The sequence below is a fragment of the Dreissena polymorpha genome, chromosome 1 (genome assembly GCF_020536995.1).
Source record: "Dreissena polymorpha isolate Duluth1 chromosome 1, UMN_Dpol_1.0, whole genome shotgun sequence".
NCBI lineage: Eukaryota > Metazoa > Mollusca > Bivalvia > Myida > Dreissenidae > Dreissena > Dreissena polymorpha.
In genome coordinates, this window is record NC_068355.1 from 111,890,182 (window position 1) to 111,904,963 (window position 14,782).

Sequence of the window (14,782 nt, forward strand, 5' to 3'; positions counted from 1 at the left end):
TTTAACAGTTTCAGCGATAATGAAACATTTTTTATGTTGTCTATCGTATCCCTGTAATAATTGTTGAACTCGTGGTCAACGTATTATTAATTGAGACCTGTGAATATAAACAAGCGTAACCTTATACTAGTGCGTTATTCTCATCCGGACTCCCCTTTGTTGATCGCCAGCCGCAGAGTTATGAATGAGCTGAGCGAAAATACTACGTCACGCAGACGCAGCAGAAAGTGGACTATTTTAATCATTCATAAACAATCTCCTCTGCGACACGTACATTACGATCATTGTTTATTGATTCTTTTCTATAAAACACCGTTCGAAAATATTGAATGTATCACGATATTAATATAATGTTTCCATTTGTGAATACACATAATTGGAGAACTCAACCCTCTTGCATAAATTATACAACTCTTTCTTGCGCGGATACGCAATCGGGTATTGGGTTAATCATACCTAGGCCGTATCGACCTGAATTTCACATCAAGCACATTAGACGGTCGCTAAAGCGACCATCTAAAAACGGGGCTTAATGCATGTCAAATAAGATTAACCTGTGCACACTGATGAGCCTGTTCAATGCGGACAAGCTAATCAAGGACGACAACAGCGAATAACTTAAGTGCCTTCAGCGCTTTGATCTTTGTAAATCTACAATATCGTGGTTAAAGGCGTGTGTTTACCACACAGCAAAGCAGGTGCCCAAATAACCACTGCAACCAGAAGCGCGAGCGAAAACATAAATTACTGAGCTATTTAGTTTTAAAGAAAGATTTGGTTTCCGCACTATTTTTAATTTCAAAGTTAATCAGCATGCGTTGTTTAATTAAACATGCATGTTTATGAAAACTTAACATAATAATCGGCAAATAATTCATGTTATTTACATTTAGTATATTTTTGGTACAACATTTTATAGGAAGCAAATTATTTTCTGACCACAAACCAAGACCTATTTTATATTGCGTCTTGAGGGTAAACCATATATTTCAATCTTTGGCCTAAATAGACCCATGGTGGATATGTTAGATAGAATCATTTCATTAATTTACTGTGCAAACGGTAAGTGGTTTACACTTTCAAGCGTGTCGTGAATACGAAAATAAAACGATTATATTCACATGGTAATCTTCTCGCAACCAGTGTACTTTAAGGTTATGATACAACATTGTGTTTATTATCTAATGCGTTACGGATGTACGTGACTGTGTTCTCAAACATGCACTTCTTGTTCGTGCGCTTGATGATCTTTCAATGGAGTATGGCGACGTGTTATGTGGCTTCCCAGACAGCGGACGATGTAAAAAATCTCACTATTAAATTGTTCAAAACTGATGAATACAGCAAAATCGTTCGCCCGTTAAAAGATCAGAGCCAATCTGTTAAGGTTTTCACAGAGTTGATTCTGAACAGTAAGTCTTTATTTATTTATTTATTTAGTATACCTTCCGTTCCGTTTACGTCTGCGACAACAAACTTTCTTTATTACGTCAAATAATTGGCAAAAATATATGATTTTCTATGACGATGCATCCACGTGTATCGGATGAAAATAAAATATGCTAAGTAAATTAGATAGCGTAAAGCACAAGTAGTAATCCAACATTGTTTTAGACTCACAGTAAAATGATATCAGCGAATAAAAATAGCCCTTCATTATTTATCTTGTTTATCTCGTTTGAAGCACACGCGAAGCTTAATGCTGATGTGTGATGTTTAAACAAAGTTTAAATTAATGTAGACAGAGAACATTATAATGAATAATTTCATAATCCAAGTCAGTTCATTTTGTAGATTTTGTTAAAGTTAAAACAGTTAGAATGTAAATATTGGTTTATTATTTGCTAATATTTTTTAATAGGTTATGCTATTTGTTATTCTGTTTTTTGGCTCAATATAAAAAACATTTTAAATCCGGTTGATACACAGAGAGATAATTATTATTATCCTACAAGATCACTTATTTGTTGCAAGAGCCCATGCCAACATAACAAATAGTCTACTGCTTACAACATCTGATAATTGAGAATCTGACAACAAGAAAAGCATGTACGGGGATACGAAGTACTGCATTGAAACGGCAAAGTTAAGACTGTCGTAGGATTTTAATTTAAGCAAATTAAAACTCCCCTTGCATCAGGCGTTATAAGGGCTTATGGCATATTGTACTCTACAACTAATGACATTGTTTTTGTTTCCGTTTAAGCTATAATTGATTTCGACGAGCGAGACGAAAATTTGAAAATCAGTTGTTGGCTAAGCATTTCTTGGCATGATGAATGTCTTAAGTGGGAACCAGAGGACTATGGAGGACTGACGTTTCTTGCATTGGTAACAACCCGTACATTGATATCGCAATTTTATCAACAATCTCGGATTGTTAAGCAGATGGAATCAAAGTGCATTTTAGTTATAGTCGGGTCAATATATGAAAATAAAAAATACCACTCAACCCCCAAAAATTGCTAGAAAAGGTATGTTAATTGATCCTGGTAGGATTGAATGTCCTTTGTTACACATCAAAAGTTTACCAAAATTGAACCACCGGAAAGTTGTATTTTTCAAGATGGCGTCCAAGATGGCCGCCAAAACCTTTTAATGATCATAACTATGTGAGTATCCACTCAAAATTCATTATTTTGGTGTCTAAACTTAGGTTTTTTTTGGGGGGGGCCAATAACACATTTAGATAATTCAAAATTATGAAAGTATATTACGTTACAGGGAAATCCAACATGGCGCCCAAATGGCCGCAAATACAATGACCGCAAGTGTATAACTATTGACTCAAACGTGTTATTCTTTTTTTGCAATTTTATGATAAATATATTTTCATGTTTTGTTTTTAATATTTATCTCTAGCCTAACCTTGTATTTCGTTATTGAAGCTCAAGCGTCATAAACAAAAAAATAAATAAAAACAGATTACCATTATACAAACATATCAGACCTGCGTGTGCTAAACACTGCCTTATGCTTGGTTGTTTTTTAGGGTTGCGTCAACAATGCCATTATATTAGGCCTTTTCTGTGTTAATTGCATAATTTCAATTCAGAGCAGTAAACAAGTTATTGCCTCTTTTTGTCATAAATGGTTAAATAATGAGTGCAAACACATCCAGGCAAGATCTGTGTTCAATATGCAAGGAGGATATTGAGATTTCAATGAATAACTGAGGTGCTGTTCAGTGGAAGGGTGTGAAGGGAATAAATGAAGCTAGTGTGAAGCGAAGGTATTATCTTGTAACTGAGGCTGGCACTATAGTGCATAAAAATATAGTCAGCAGTACACAAATGATAAAACATTAAAAGTTATACTGCAAAGCAAAGTAATTGCTGTAGTTCTGTACAATAGAGAACCACAAGGCAATCAAGTGGAGGTTGTGAAAGTCATAAAGACTGCATACTCTGTGGTTGTAAGATAAATGGGACATATGGCACTTTGACTGGGTACGTACTGACCAATTTGTTTTATAGGCCTGGGATTCCCGTTCAGATGTCATTTGGTTATTATATGGAAAAAACACAAGGCGCAAGGTTGCGACAGTTGGTAGCTATTATTGAAGTAGTTTGTTCACAAGCTGTCATTGCATCACTACAAGTGAGACTTGCTATTCAAATCAATCATCTACATTGTCCCAAGGTAATTGTCGAATGCAGCGGATTTGGTGGAAACTGATATCCTGGCCAGTGATAAAGATTTGTTGGAGATGTCTGTTCTCCATGCCGCCGATAGTGTTGATCACAATACTGTCATGATTGATGGCAAATGTACTTTTAAAGGGATGGGCGTCAATACATCTATTACCCACCCCCAATCACGGACACATTTTCTGATTCCGCCAAAACAGGCCACAGAGCTGAACACTAGAAATAAGACAAAATCTTGGAGAACAAGTTAGCAAGGCATGCACTTAGGTAGTTTTCGAGGACCTGATGTGATTTCTTGATAATGACAAGAGGGTCGATATTTTGTGAAAAGTCTTCTTCAGCGTCACCAGGCAACACCGCTTTGGCAGGGAATGATGCATATTTTGCCTCAGGAAAGCCAGCATCCTGAGCAGTCGTCAGTCAAATTCTTGCCTATAATCATTTATATCCATGGGATAAGTCGTGCATTATGTCAACATAAGACTCGGTTTGTAACCTTGCCATGAAGCACAGCCTTTCCACTATGCTTACGTTTGTCGAACTTTGGTATTGGAAGGCTGCCGAAATTATCATTGATGTGCGACAAAGTAGTTGCCTGAAAAGTATTGTTCTGATGTTGGGGTGGTTTCATACACTCATGGGGAAAATGCACATTATGACAGGGAAAGCTGTTCAGACGGCTATTTGGGGCAATTTTCGTGTTGACAAGTGCCTACAAAGCCAGCTCATATCAGGAAGATCACGAGATTCAGATACTGCTTCATGTTCTGACGTTTAGACCAAAGTCGAGACAGCTACAGAGAAGAAGAAAAAATGAAATTGCCCAAACCACAAAGACAAGTCAACCATTGCTGAATTATCACCTTATAGTTAGCAAGGCAAAGGTGTTGGTCAAGGCGGGTTGTACTGGTTGTTGGATGATGCATTTACAGGCAGTATCCAATTGTTGTTTGGTCTTTGCTGCAGCTGGATACTTCAATTACCAGTGATCTGCTTATAACTATCTTCTGTGAATTAGCAGCCTATATGAAACACACCCAGAAATGCATCGAAAGTTCGTTAATGATTTTCACGTTATTCGTAGGAGCAATCAGAGCTGAGCTTGGCTAATCAGTGATCTTGACGGTGAGCAAACAGTGATGAGGTCTCTTAAGAACACAGGTTGTCTCAGTCGCGGCAGTAGGTGCAACGAAGTAATGCAAAACTGTTGGACCCTTTCTGCACCTGTAACATCCGAGTACAACCGTGCAATGCAGGATTTCACAGAACTGACCTATACTAAGTCCACAACACAAAGACTCAACTGAGGTGCGCATCAACAGAGATGCTTCTGATCTCAAGAAATGCAGACAGGGATTGCAACCTGCTCACCCTACACAGCTGATCATCTTTGAAAAACATTGTAAATTAGATAGTGTCTGGATCAGATGTGAATTTTCGTGCCTTTCATGATATTGGGAACAAGATTATAAGAGATATCATAGGAAAGTCGACCTTTGTTTTATAAATCTAAGAGAAAAGACAGATACCAAAATCTTAGGAATAGCTCCGCTGTTATGATTGCTAAAGACCGTGCTATTAATCCTGCTCTTCTGTTTTATCATCTCCTGCTCTCTTTGAAGCCAAGAATATAATTTGTAAAGCACTTAAGCCTCAGATCATTCATTCAATGAGGGATCAAACTGTAAACGTATCAAGTGAGGCTGTGATTAACTGTATTCCTGAATCAGATTGTTATGTGCTTGGTGGTGGCTCTTTGCTTCATCGTTTACCATGAAAAATGGGCGACACACAAAACGCAATAGCGGAGTATTATGCAGATTTCACGGACAAGCAACAGGTATAAGATGGTTACGAAGACAGTCCTTATATCAAAGATATCACACACCAGAGACGAGGACAAAAACGTAAACTAGAGTACGAGCAGGTTAATCATGCAAAATTTAGGACTGTTTTACTCGTGACAAAAACAAATCAGGCTTGATTGCTATTATCAGCACAGCTCTGACTAAAAGGGGGATGTTATGTCCTTGTGTCACCAGGGGATGCAGACGGTGATATTGTTATAGCAACAGTGGAATGGTCCTGTCCATAGTCCCACAACCTTAATCGGCGAGAATACAGATTGTGTATAAGGTGATAGTGGACAGCCGAATGTCATAAATGGGACTTTATGACGAATCAACTGCTTAGTGATATCAACAGTTCAATCAAAGTGTTCTTTGTCTCCAAAACTATGACGATTTACATAAAATATGCACCTTTGAGTCAAACGTTATGGACTTGTGATCCTTCTCATTGTGGCGGTGGCTATTTTTGGAAGCTATGTAGGATTTATGTGTTTCATAATGAACTTGCACTATGTCTGGTGATCTTAAAGTGTTCTTTGGTCCCCGAAACCTGGATATAGACACCAAAAACATCAAATTTGAGTGAATAGTTACATTGTTATGATCATTAATAGGTTTTGGCGGCCATCTTGGCGGCCATCTTGAAAAAAATAATTTTCCGATTTCGGTAAACTTTTGATATGTTATAAAGTACGTGTTTCCCTACCAGGATCGGTGAAAATACCTTTTGTAGCAATTGTTTGGTGGTCAAAGTGTATATTGACCTGACTATTACTAATTTTAACAAGAAAATTTATTCGATCATATTGAACTGAAGAGATTACATTTATTTGCGCAGTAAGTCTTTCAATTGATTTGTATGTTTTGAAGAATAAAACATTATGTTTTTGTTTAGGATATATTAACGCATATCATTCATGTAACAGTATCACACGAGAATTTTGAGATATTCTTTCGCTTAAAATGCACGCATATTAACCGTAATTATTTGTTTCCATCATAACACTGAAGAGTGTAATATATTTAAATCCCTCATGTTGCATTTGTAGCCACAAAATGATACATGGCGACCGGACATTAGACTTCATAATTCCTTTCGGACATTTACCGGTTTGGGATCAAGTAATGTGTTGCTCAGAGTCTCGTATATTGGTATGGTTTTGTGGGAACCTTATCAGGTTTGTCATATTTATATTATTTTATCATATGCGATATGTAATTAAACGATTATGTAGTATTTACAAATGACGTCACGGTGTAAAAAACAAGTGTTTAGCAAAAAGGTTTTTTAAAGCGCGGGAATGTTTGAAAAAAAAATATGCTCAAACACTCTAATTGTATCTATTCAATACATAGTCCTCGGCATTAATCATCAACATTATTAGACCTGAGAACCATACTCTGGCCCAATGTTTTATACTATGATGCACATAGTCAAATGAATGGACTTAAATGTACTTGTACAGATTCTTGAAGCCACGTGTGAAGTAGACATCACATATTTCCCATTTGACACACAGGAATGTCCTCTAAAGTTTTCTGCATGGAGCTATAATAACGAAGAAGTAGAAATTATTGAAGGACTAAAAGGCATATATTTGGACGAATTTGAAGAAAATTCAAGATGGTCGATGGTATTTGTGTTGTTGTTTTAAATAAGAATTGTACCTTAAATATATTTCATATTTTATCCGTTGAATACTGAAACTTACCGTATATTTTAATGCATACTTGAATTTCATTATGAATTAATCCTCCATGTTTTTTTAATTTGTAAATGTTTAGGCGTCCGTTATACCGTCATTCATACGCAATATTATTTCTATGTAACATTACACATTTCTTGTTTGGTGTAATATTTCAAAACGTATGATTTTAGGTAGACACCACATCAGACTCGGAAACAAACGACGGTTTTGTGATTTTCAAGATGAAGATGAAGCGAAAGTCAACTTTTTACGTGTTCTATATACTCATCCCAATCGTCCTACTTTCGTTTTTAAACGTCATTACATTCGCACTTCCGTTATCTTCCGGAGAGCGTGCTTCTTACGCTATCACAGTTATCTTATCCTTGGCCTTATTTCTAACAATTGTAGCATCTGAGATTCCAAAGAACTCCGACACTATTCCAGTCATCTCAGTTTATATCACGGCAATACTAGCACTTAGCACTGCAAACGTGATAACGTCACTGTTAGAATCGCGAATGGCGTCCCGAGATAAAAACAAGGACCCAATCGCCCCTGGATATATGACACTCTACCGCTTAGCTCGAATATGTCAGTGTAAACGTAACGGAAAGAGCCATCCCGAACAAGACATTGAATGGAAAGACGTTGTTGCAGTAGTGGATTATTTCTTGTTTTGGTTGTTTTTTGTGCTTACCTTTATAACGACCGTAGTTTGGTTTGTAATTGCGAACAGAGGAGGGCAAAGTGAGTAATTACAGACAAATTAAATGTGAATTGCAAACAGCATAAAATACGACCTTAATAGTAGCTTGAGATAACACACATATATATATACTCAAATAAGAAGGGAAATATGCTCAATGGTTTTGCCGTGGTTTAATACTTCGACATACCTGAAAACATACATTTTCCGACATATGAAATTCTAATGTTATCCTAATCCTGTACTGAAGCATTTTTTATTGAACTCTTTTGTATTGGCATCCGATCATACAAAACAGCATTCAAGAGACCTTCACTTTGAACACTCCTGAATATTTGCACGTGCCAGAGATATCTCCCAATGGTATTTGAGTCTTATATCAAACCGCGTATCTTCTGTTCATTTTCCAAAGTAACATCGATCTTATCAAAGCTGAACCATTTTAATCATTGTTTTGTCTGTAATGTGGATACCTGACCAAATGTCGGCGAGAGTACCTATCGTTACAATAATATTCACTTTGTGTTTAAATCCGACGTTGAAATCAGTTTAATGTGTCACAATATAAATTGTCCACCATAACTTTGGTTAATTATTACACGTTAATATGAGTACAAACTTACATATAAAAACACAATTGTCTCTTCTTATAATGCGAAGGCACGCATATTTTAAAACTTCTGTGTAAGTCGAACGACTTTAACACTTCATCTTCCAACGGCGTCATACCGTTATATTGACATTACGCTTTAAACACTTCATCTTTCAACGGCGGCATACCGTTATATTGTAAGTACACTTTTAACACTTCATCCTCCAACGGCGTCATACCGTTATATTGAAAGTACACATAGATGCATGTTTTGTTTAAATTGCACTCATTATAAAAACAGAAATTAAAAAAAATCAATGCAGCGGGATACCAAACGCTGCTTCCAAATTAACCTCTTAATAACTTCTATATGAATCAATAAATTGGGAAACGATGAATGAATATTGTAATCATATTCATTTGAAAAAGACTCATATATAGCATACATACATTTGCCAATAATGCTAACAATACATTATGTTATATTTAATTTTGGATAATATTGGTTTAGTGTATTGTTTCAACACAAGATTTGTCGAACATTGATTACGTATTGTATTATAGCGTATTCTTTGGATGAATTTTCATAACAATTTGGTTTAAATTCTATAAACATTTGTATTGTGCTATTGTTATAGTCTGCACAATATGCTTCAACTCTTATTATTGAATTTTGAGTAGACGTTTATATTATATATTATTTGGGAACACTGTGTATATGTTTCATTATTTTAATTTGCACGTATAATGCCTTAGCCGTACACTACATAATTATTTCCGTCAATATATATTCGGAAATGGTAATTCGAAATAAAAAACAAATAAACAAACCCCATTTCATTGCAATATTAATTATTTTACAGTAGAGAACGGGAAGATGTGGTAGCAATACAATAATCACGAACGAATCTTCGGTTGATGTAAATATGTTTTTCATAATGAACATAATGATTGCTTTATAATATTGTATAATTGTCCACTGTAGGACGGTGCGAGATACATGTTTTTAACTTCTAGTTATATCGTGTCACACTCATAATTACATACGAGTTGAAAGTGTGCAGTCAGAAAACCGACTTGCTATAATACTATCGAATGATTTATTTCTTGCAATACTACTCTGATTAATGATTCTTATAATTATATTCATCGTCAACGCTGTATAACTTAAACAAAACATGCTATCAACTCTAAGCTACCAAATACGCACGCGCACATACGATCGCTCTCGTTAATATACATTAGTTGAATTCGCTTATGTTGAGTAAATGTTACCGGTTGCTATTTAGATGTACATTGTTCTGTTTTATTTTAAATTTTAATTTTAGCATTGTTCCATTCGTTAATTGTTGTACAATTCATACCCGCGATTGACTTCCCGGCTAGTAGCATACGGAAGCAAAATTTATAATAAAGCCATGCCTGTTTACATTCACATGTCCGTGCATTCTAAACAAAACAGGAGGGATACATTATAAGCTATCTGTCTTATGCCATTGTCATTTTACTAAAACAGTTTTATAATCATATTGTATATACTATTTGTCATGCATATATGGGCAATACATGTAAATAAACTAACATGTTGTTTTGTTGGCATAGTATATATGCCATATTAGTGTTCAACCCTTGTCCATCTTAATTGAACAACGTCAAACTTCAGCTACTCAAAATAGTTAGATAGATAGACTTTTATTTTCCTCCATTAATGGAGAGCATAACATACAATACAGATTATAAGCAAGGAAGTACAATCGAGTATATACACATACATGAGATCAAGAAAGAAACAACTCAAAACAGCCATTAGATTATTTACAAAGATAAGTAACATAATTAGATTATATAAAGATGATAGATAATTGTTAATTTCTAAGGAAAATAATCACATTGAACTAATAATAATCATCCTTTTTTCAGTGTAACTTATTCGCCGAGGATATGTCTTAAAGCGAAAACGACAATAAAGACATAATAGACGAATATACTTTATATATGTCACAAGTTTTGCCTTCCACGGAAGACAGCTATATTGATGCAATCTACTACTATGGGTTGTGATTATTCTAACAAAACCTACCTTCCTTTCATGCTTTGTAGATGTTACTGATACAACTCACAAGAAGGCATTGTTTAGCCCTTCTATGTAATTTATAACAGCATGATTTTTGGTAAGATCCAGGACAAAGCTCCAGTTATATCCAAATTCAGGCTATCCTAATCCTTAATCCATGTTTTCTTTCATACTCGAGTGTAAATTCCGCTCCATTTCATGTCCACGGTAAAATTGTTTAGTCGAGACATGTGTGGCTTTAAGATTATTAAATATCAGTTTAAAAGTTAAGTTACGTTTATTTTATGGTACTTACTAGATAGATCAGATTCAAGGCAATATACTGTTTGCTGTTAAAATTTGTCATAAATGTTTTAAACAGCTCATTTAAACACTTTGTTGTTAAAATCGGAAAATGTTTCATCCGCCATATTGCTTCCGGCGTTGCTTAGGTGCTGTAGAATAATTGTATCATATTCTACGTCATCGACCGACCATGTTTTGGGTCGACCTTGAGTTCTTAGTATATAAGGGACGGATTTTTCAGTCAGTTTCAGTTTGCAATGTAACATCTTAAAGGCAACTCCTTCACTTTGTTGAAGTTAATAAATAAAATAACATTTATCATGAGATTGTTTTGAATATTTTAAACTACTACTTGTAATGGAAAAGCTAATATAGAGAACAAGACAATAATTATGCATTATAGCGTCACGTTGAAGTCTATGTTGGGCTCGCAGTGTTTTAATTCTAAATTGATCTACGCAATGTAAACAATGAAGAAATTTCTTACTGAATTAAATGTATAGTCTAGATACTGCACACTTATATGTAAATGCTTGTGAACGGGTGCTATTTTACACAGTGTTGAATGACAATATGACTAAACATATCGTCCCATACTATGGGCCATAGTTATTTGTGTGCATACGTTACATGAATAAATTTTGTAAACACGGAAACGTCGTCTGTCGGTTCATTGAAGGTTACACACTACCAAAATATATTTACTATCGCTCGGAACGCAACAATATAGTGTAAAGATGCGCTAACACAGATTGCATCGACATGTCAACATCATATATGTATAAAAACAACTGGCTCAGAGCGTTCTTCACTAGTTCAGGATGCACGTGCACAAAATATGAGTCAACAGTTTCAGTTATAATTTTCAGCAACGATGTACTTTATTCTAAGCCATTTAAGTGGATGAAGCGCGAAAATTCCGTTATTCCGATGCATTCAATTAGAATTGTCCATAAATGTTTTCGCTTATCTTCTAGCAAGTGAAAAGAACATATCTTATGAGCTACGAGATTAACGGGTTTCAAGCAACAATGTTTGCATTTACGTACACACTGTTAAGACACATAAACCTATGCTATTTAATATTGTTTTACACAATGAAATTATTTTTTGATTTTCTTTTGCTACTCTTCATAAAAGGGAGTAATTATTGGAGTATATAACATGCGCAGTTACTCCCCATTGATCGTTGCCTTTGATGCGACTCTGTATTTCGTTCTTTGTGTTCATTACAACTTATCGCTCAACTATTTTCTTCCATTGTCGCTTTGTGGGGAAATTTCCATCCTGGACGTATGAGCGTAAGACGTTCATTAAGTCGTACTTTTGAAGTATCATGTATGCATCAGGGATATATCCGAGGCATTGGCCTTCTAGTTCAATGTGAAGTATAGGTCTATTGCTGAAGATATATTTCGCTAGGTAAAGAAACCTCCACCTGTTTGCATATTCATAGTAAATCTTGAGCATCCTATCGATACCGTTTGAGAGTACGATACTAGAACCATGTCATCGGCCACGGTAGGCGAAGCCATATTAATGTCATAAATGCACAGGCCATTACCACTCTCTTCAAGTTTCTCTATCAAGCCATTTATGTAAATAAGATACAACAGCGGCGAACTTTTGCCTCCCTGACTCGTTCCTTGCCCGATCGGAACTGGTTCCGAGATCAATCCTCGATGGCGAACGCGGCTTGTTGAGTCGCGATTTCACGAAGTGCGAGAACGTGTTAGTATCAATGACTGGATCAGAATCATAAACACCGGAAATGGATAAAAGTTTGTGAAATAGTCCATCATGCCATACCCGGTCAAAGGCCTGACGAGCGTCCAGGAAACATAGATATACACTTGATTTCAGCTCCTTGGCATAGTATAGACATTCGCTGAGACTAAAGCTAGTCATTATGCACCCAAACCCGTCCTGAAATCCACCTTGTAACTTTCTTAAAGAAGCTAGTATACCGTCCTTGCAACGGCTTGATAAAATCGAATCATAAAGCTTTAGCAGCGTTGACGATAATGTAATTGCTATGTTATTATTAGGCTGGTCTCGCCGCTTTCGCCCGCCTTTAAAGAGTGTAATAATCTAACCTATCTTCAGTTTGTAAGGAACAGTTCCGCTGCGCAGCATAACTGTATACAAGCGTGATAAGGGTTCGGCGATAATGTTCTTGCCATACAGCATGTGTTCATGGTAAATTTCATCGGGACCACAGGCCTTTCCTTAAGGTAGCTGATTTATACTAGACTCAACCATTTCAAGTGAAACAAAAACATCTTGAGACGGTGACAGGTTAGTAAATGCCTGCTCTACTTCCTGTCTAACAATATACTCCCAGTGTGAATCGAAGTCCGGGGAGCGTGAACGGGTGTACAGGTCTTTCAAGTATTTCGCCCACTGCTCCGTTATTTCCTCACGGCTCCTGTCCATCTTCCCATCGAAGTTGATGCCTCCTCCTATGTCGGCACCGGATCCCCGTTTCCTTGAGTTAACTGTCCGCCAGAAACTCACACTGTCATGTACAGAGTCATATTCGAGTTTATGGTCAAGTTCTGTCATAAATTGTTCAACGCACCGCCGCATGGCCCTCCGGAAATGTGATTTAACCGCTTTATAATCACGATATTCCTTGTGCTGTGCGCCCCTTGGTCTACCAGCGCTGCACCACGCGGCACGTAACGAGCTAATATGCGCGTGTAGTTCCGTGAGCTTCTTCGTCCATATCGGTTTTTAATGACGCTTTTTACGTTTAATGGGGAAACAGATAATGGCAAAATCACGCATACTACTACACAGTACCGAATACAATTAATTTGCATCTGTAGCTCTATTTGTATCAACTTTAGATAATGTTTCACACAGAGTGTTACAATATTGCAAAAAATGATCACTATTACCAGCTTTCCAGTTTGACAATTTTTAAAATCACTGATATTATTATCATCAACATCAATCTCAAAATTCAACCAATTAAAATGGGTCTATGTCTAGAAACATTTAGACAAACATCATTAGCAATTTCACAATGTGTCACAACATACAATCATTCAGTTGGTACAAAACATAGTCAATCAATGAGGAATACCTATCATCATAGGAAACATATGAATAAGTTGGACCAATACATGATTCAAGAGTATTAACGGCATACAATTTACAATCGTAAGCAAATCGACTTAATAACCTGTTTCTAAAGCTATTGTTAAACGATTTAATGTATGCATTGACATCTCCCAGAAATGTGTTTCACCTTGGTCACAATACGTAGTATACAGATCAAAAAGGCTGTTTAAACATTTACAATATAGGAATGAATAACACATGGTAAATAAACTTGAAATATGTAAATGTATTTCCTAGGAGCAATTGCATCTGTATTCCTGCAACGTAATCACTGTCAATGGTGTAATCAAGTTGTTAAACTTGTTTTTCCATATGATAGCCACGCCTCCTTTACCAGCTGCGCGTGAAGACTTTGAATATTCGGTATTACTACCAATAGTAAAATGGTTATAATCACTTAAAATCGAGTCGATAAAATGAACATTGCACGGCAGTAACCATTGTTATTATATACAAAGACCTATAGAATACACAGATTGGACACTGTCGTCTTCGCTATATAGCGATATGCGATAATATCTAACGGCGGACGTGAGTCACGTGACATTGATTTTGGAGATGCCGGTGTACCAGTAGATTCTTCTCTGTTCCAGCTACTGTCGGCCATTTTGTTTTAAAGCAATCAATTATGGGCAAAGTCGGTCGCCGCAAACAGACATATTGAATATTTTTTTGTGTAAATAAGAATAAGTTTTTATTTTCTTTGTTGATAATGCTTCAGGTTTTGGTAGTTATTATTCTTATGTTTTATTAATTTATCGGAATTTGAAAGAGAACAATGGATTTGTTCATTTTCGATATTTTT

General features: G+C 36.0%; 1 protein-coding gene across 1 annotated transcript; it reads left to right on the forward strand.

Moving 5' to 3' along the window:
- Positions 1 to 1,096: 1,096 nt before the first annotated feature.
- On the forward strand, positions 1,097 to 8,925 carry LOC127866787 (neuronal acetylcholine receptor subunit alpha-9-like). The gene is made up of 5 exons (XM_052407595.1): positions 1,097 to 1,412; positions 2,207 to 2,331; positions 6,550 to 6,678; positions 6,967 to 7,134; positions 7,380 to 8,925. Exons 1-5 carry the CDS (start codon positions 1,196 to 1,198, stop codon positions 7,944 to 7,946), a joined length of 1,206 nt encoding a protein of 401 aa, XP_052263555.1. The 5' UTR covers positions 1,097 to 1,195; the 3' UTR covers positions 7,947 to 8,925.
- The last annotated feature ends 5,857 nt before the right edge of the window (positions 8,926 to 14,782 follow it).

Bases quoted from the DNA above. Each gene is read 5' to 3' on its own strand.
- LOC127866787 (XM_052407595.1), top strand. From the start codon at position 1,196: ATGTACGTGACTGTGTTCTCAAACATGCACTTCTTGTTCGTGCGCTTG. The intron at 2,332-6,549 runs GTAACAACCCGT...TTGCATTTGTAG, and splicing joins GACTGACGTTTCTTGCATTG to CCACAAAATGATACATGGCG. The intron at 6,679-6,966 runs GTTTGTCATATT...GTACTTGTACAG, and splicing joins TTTTGTGGGAACCTTATCAG to ATTCTTGAAGCCACGTGTGA.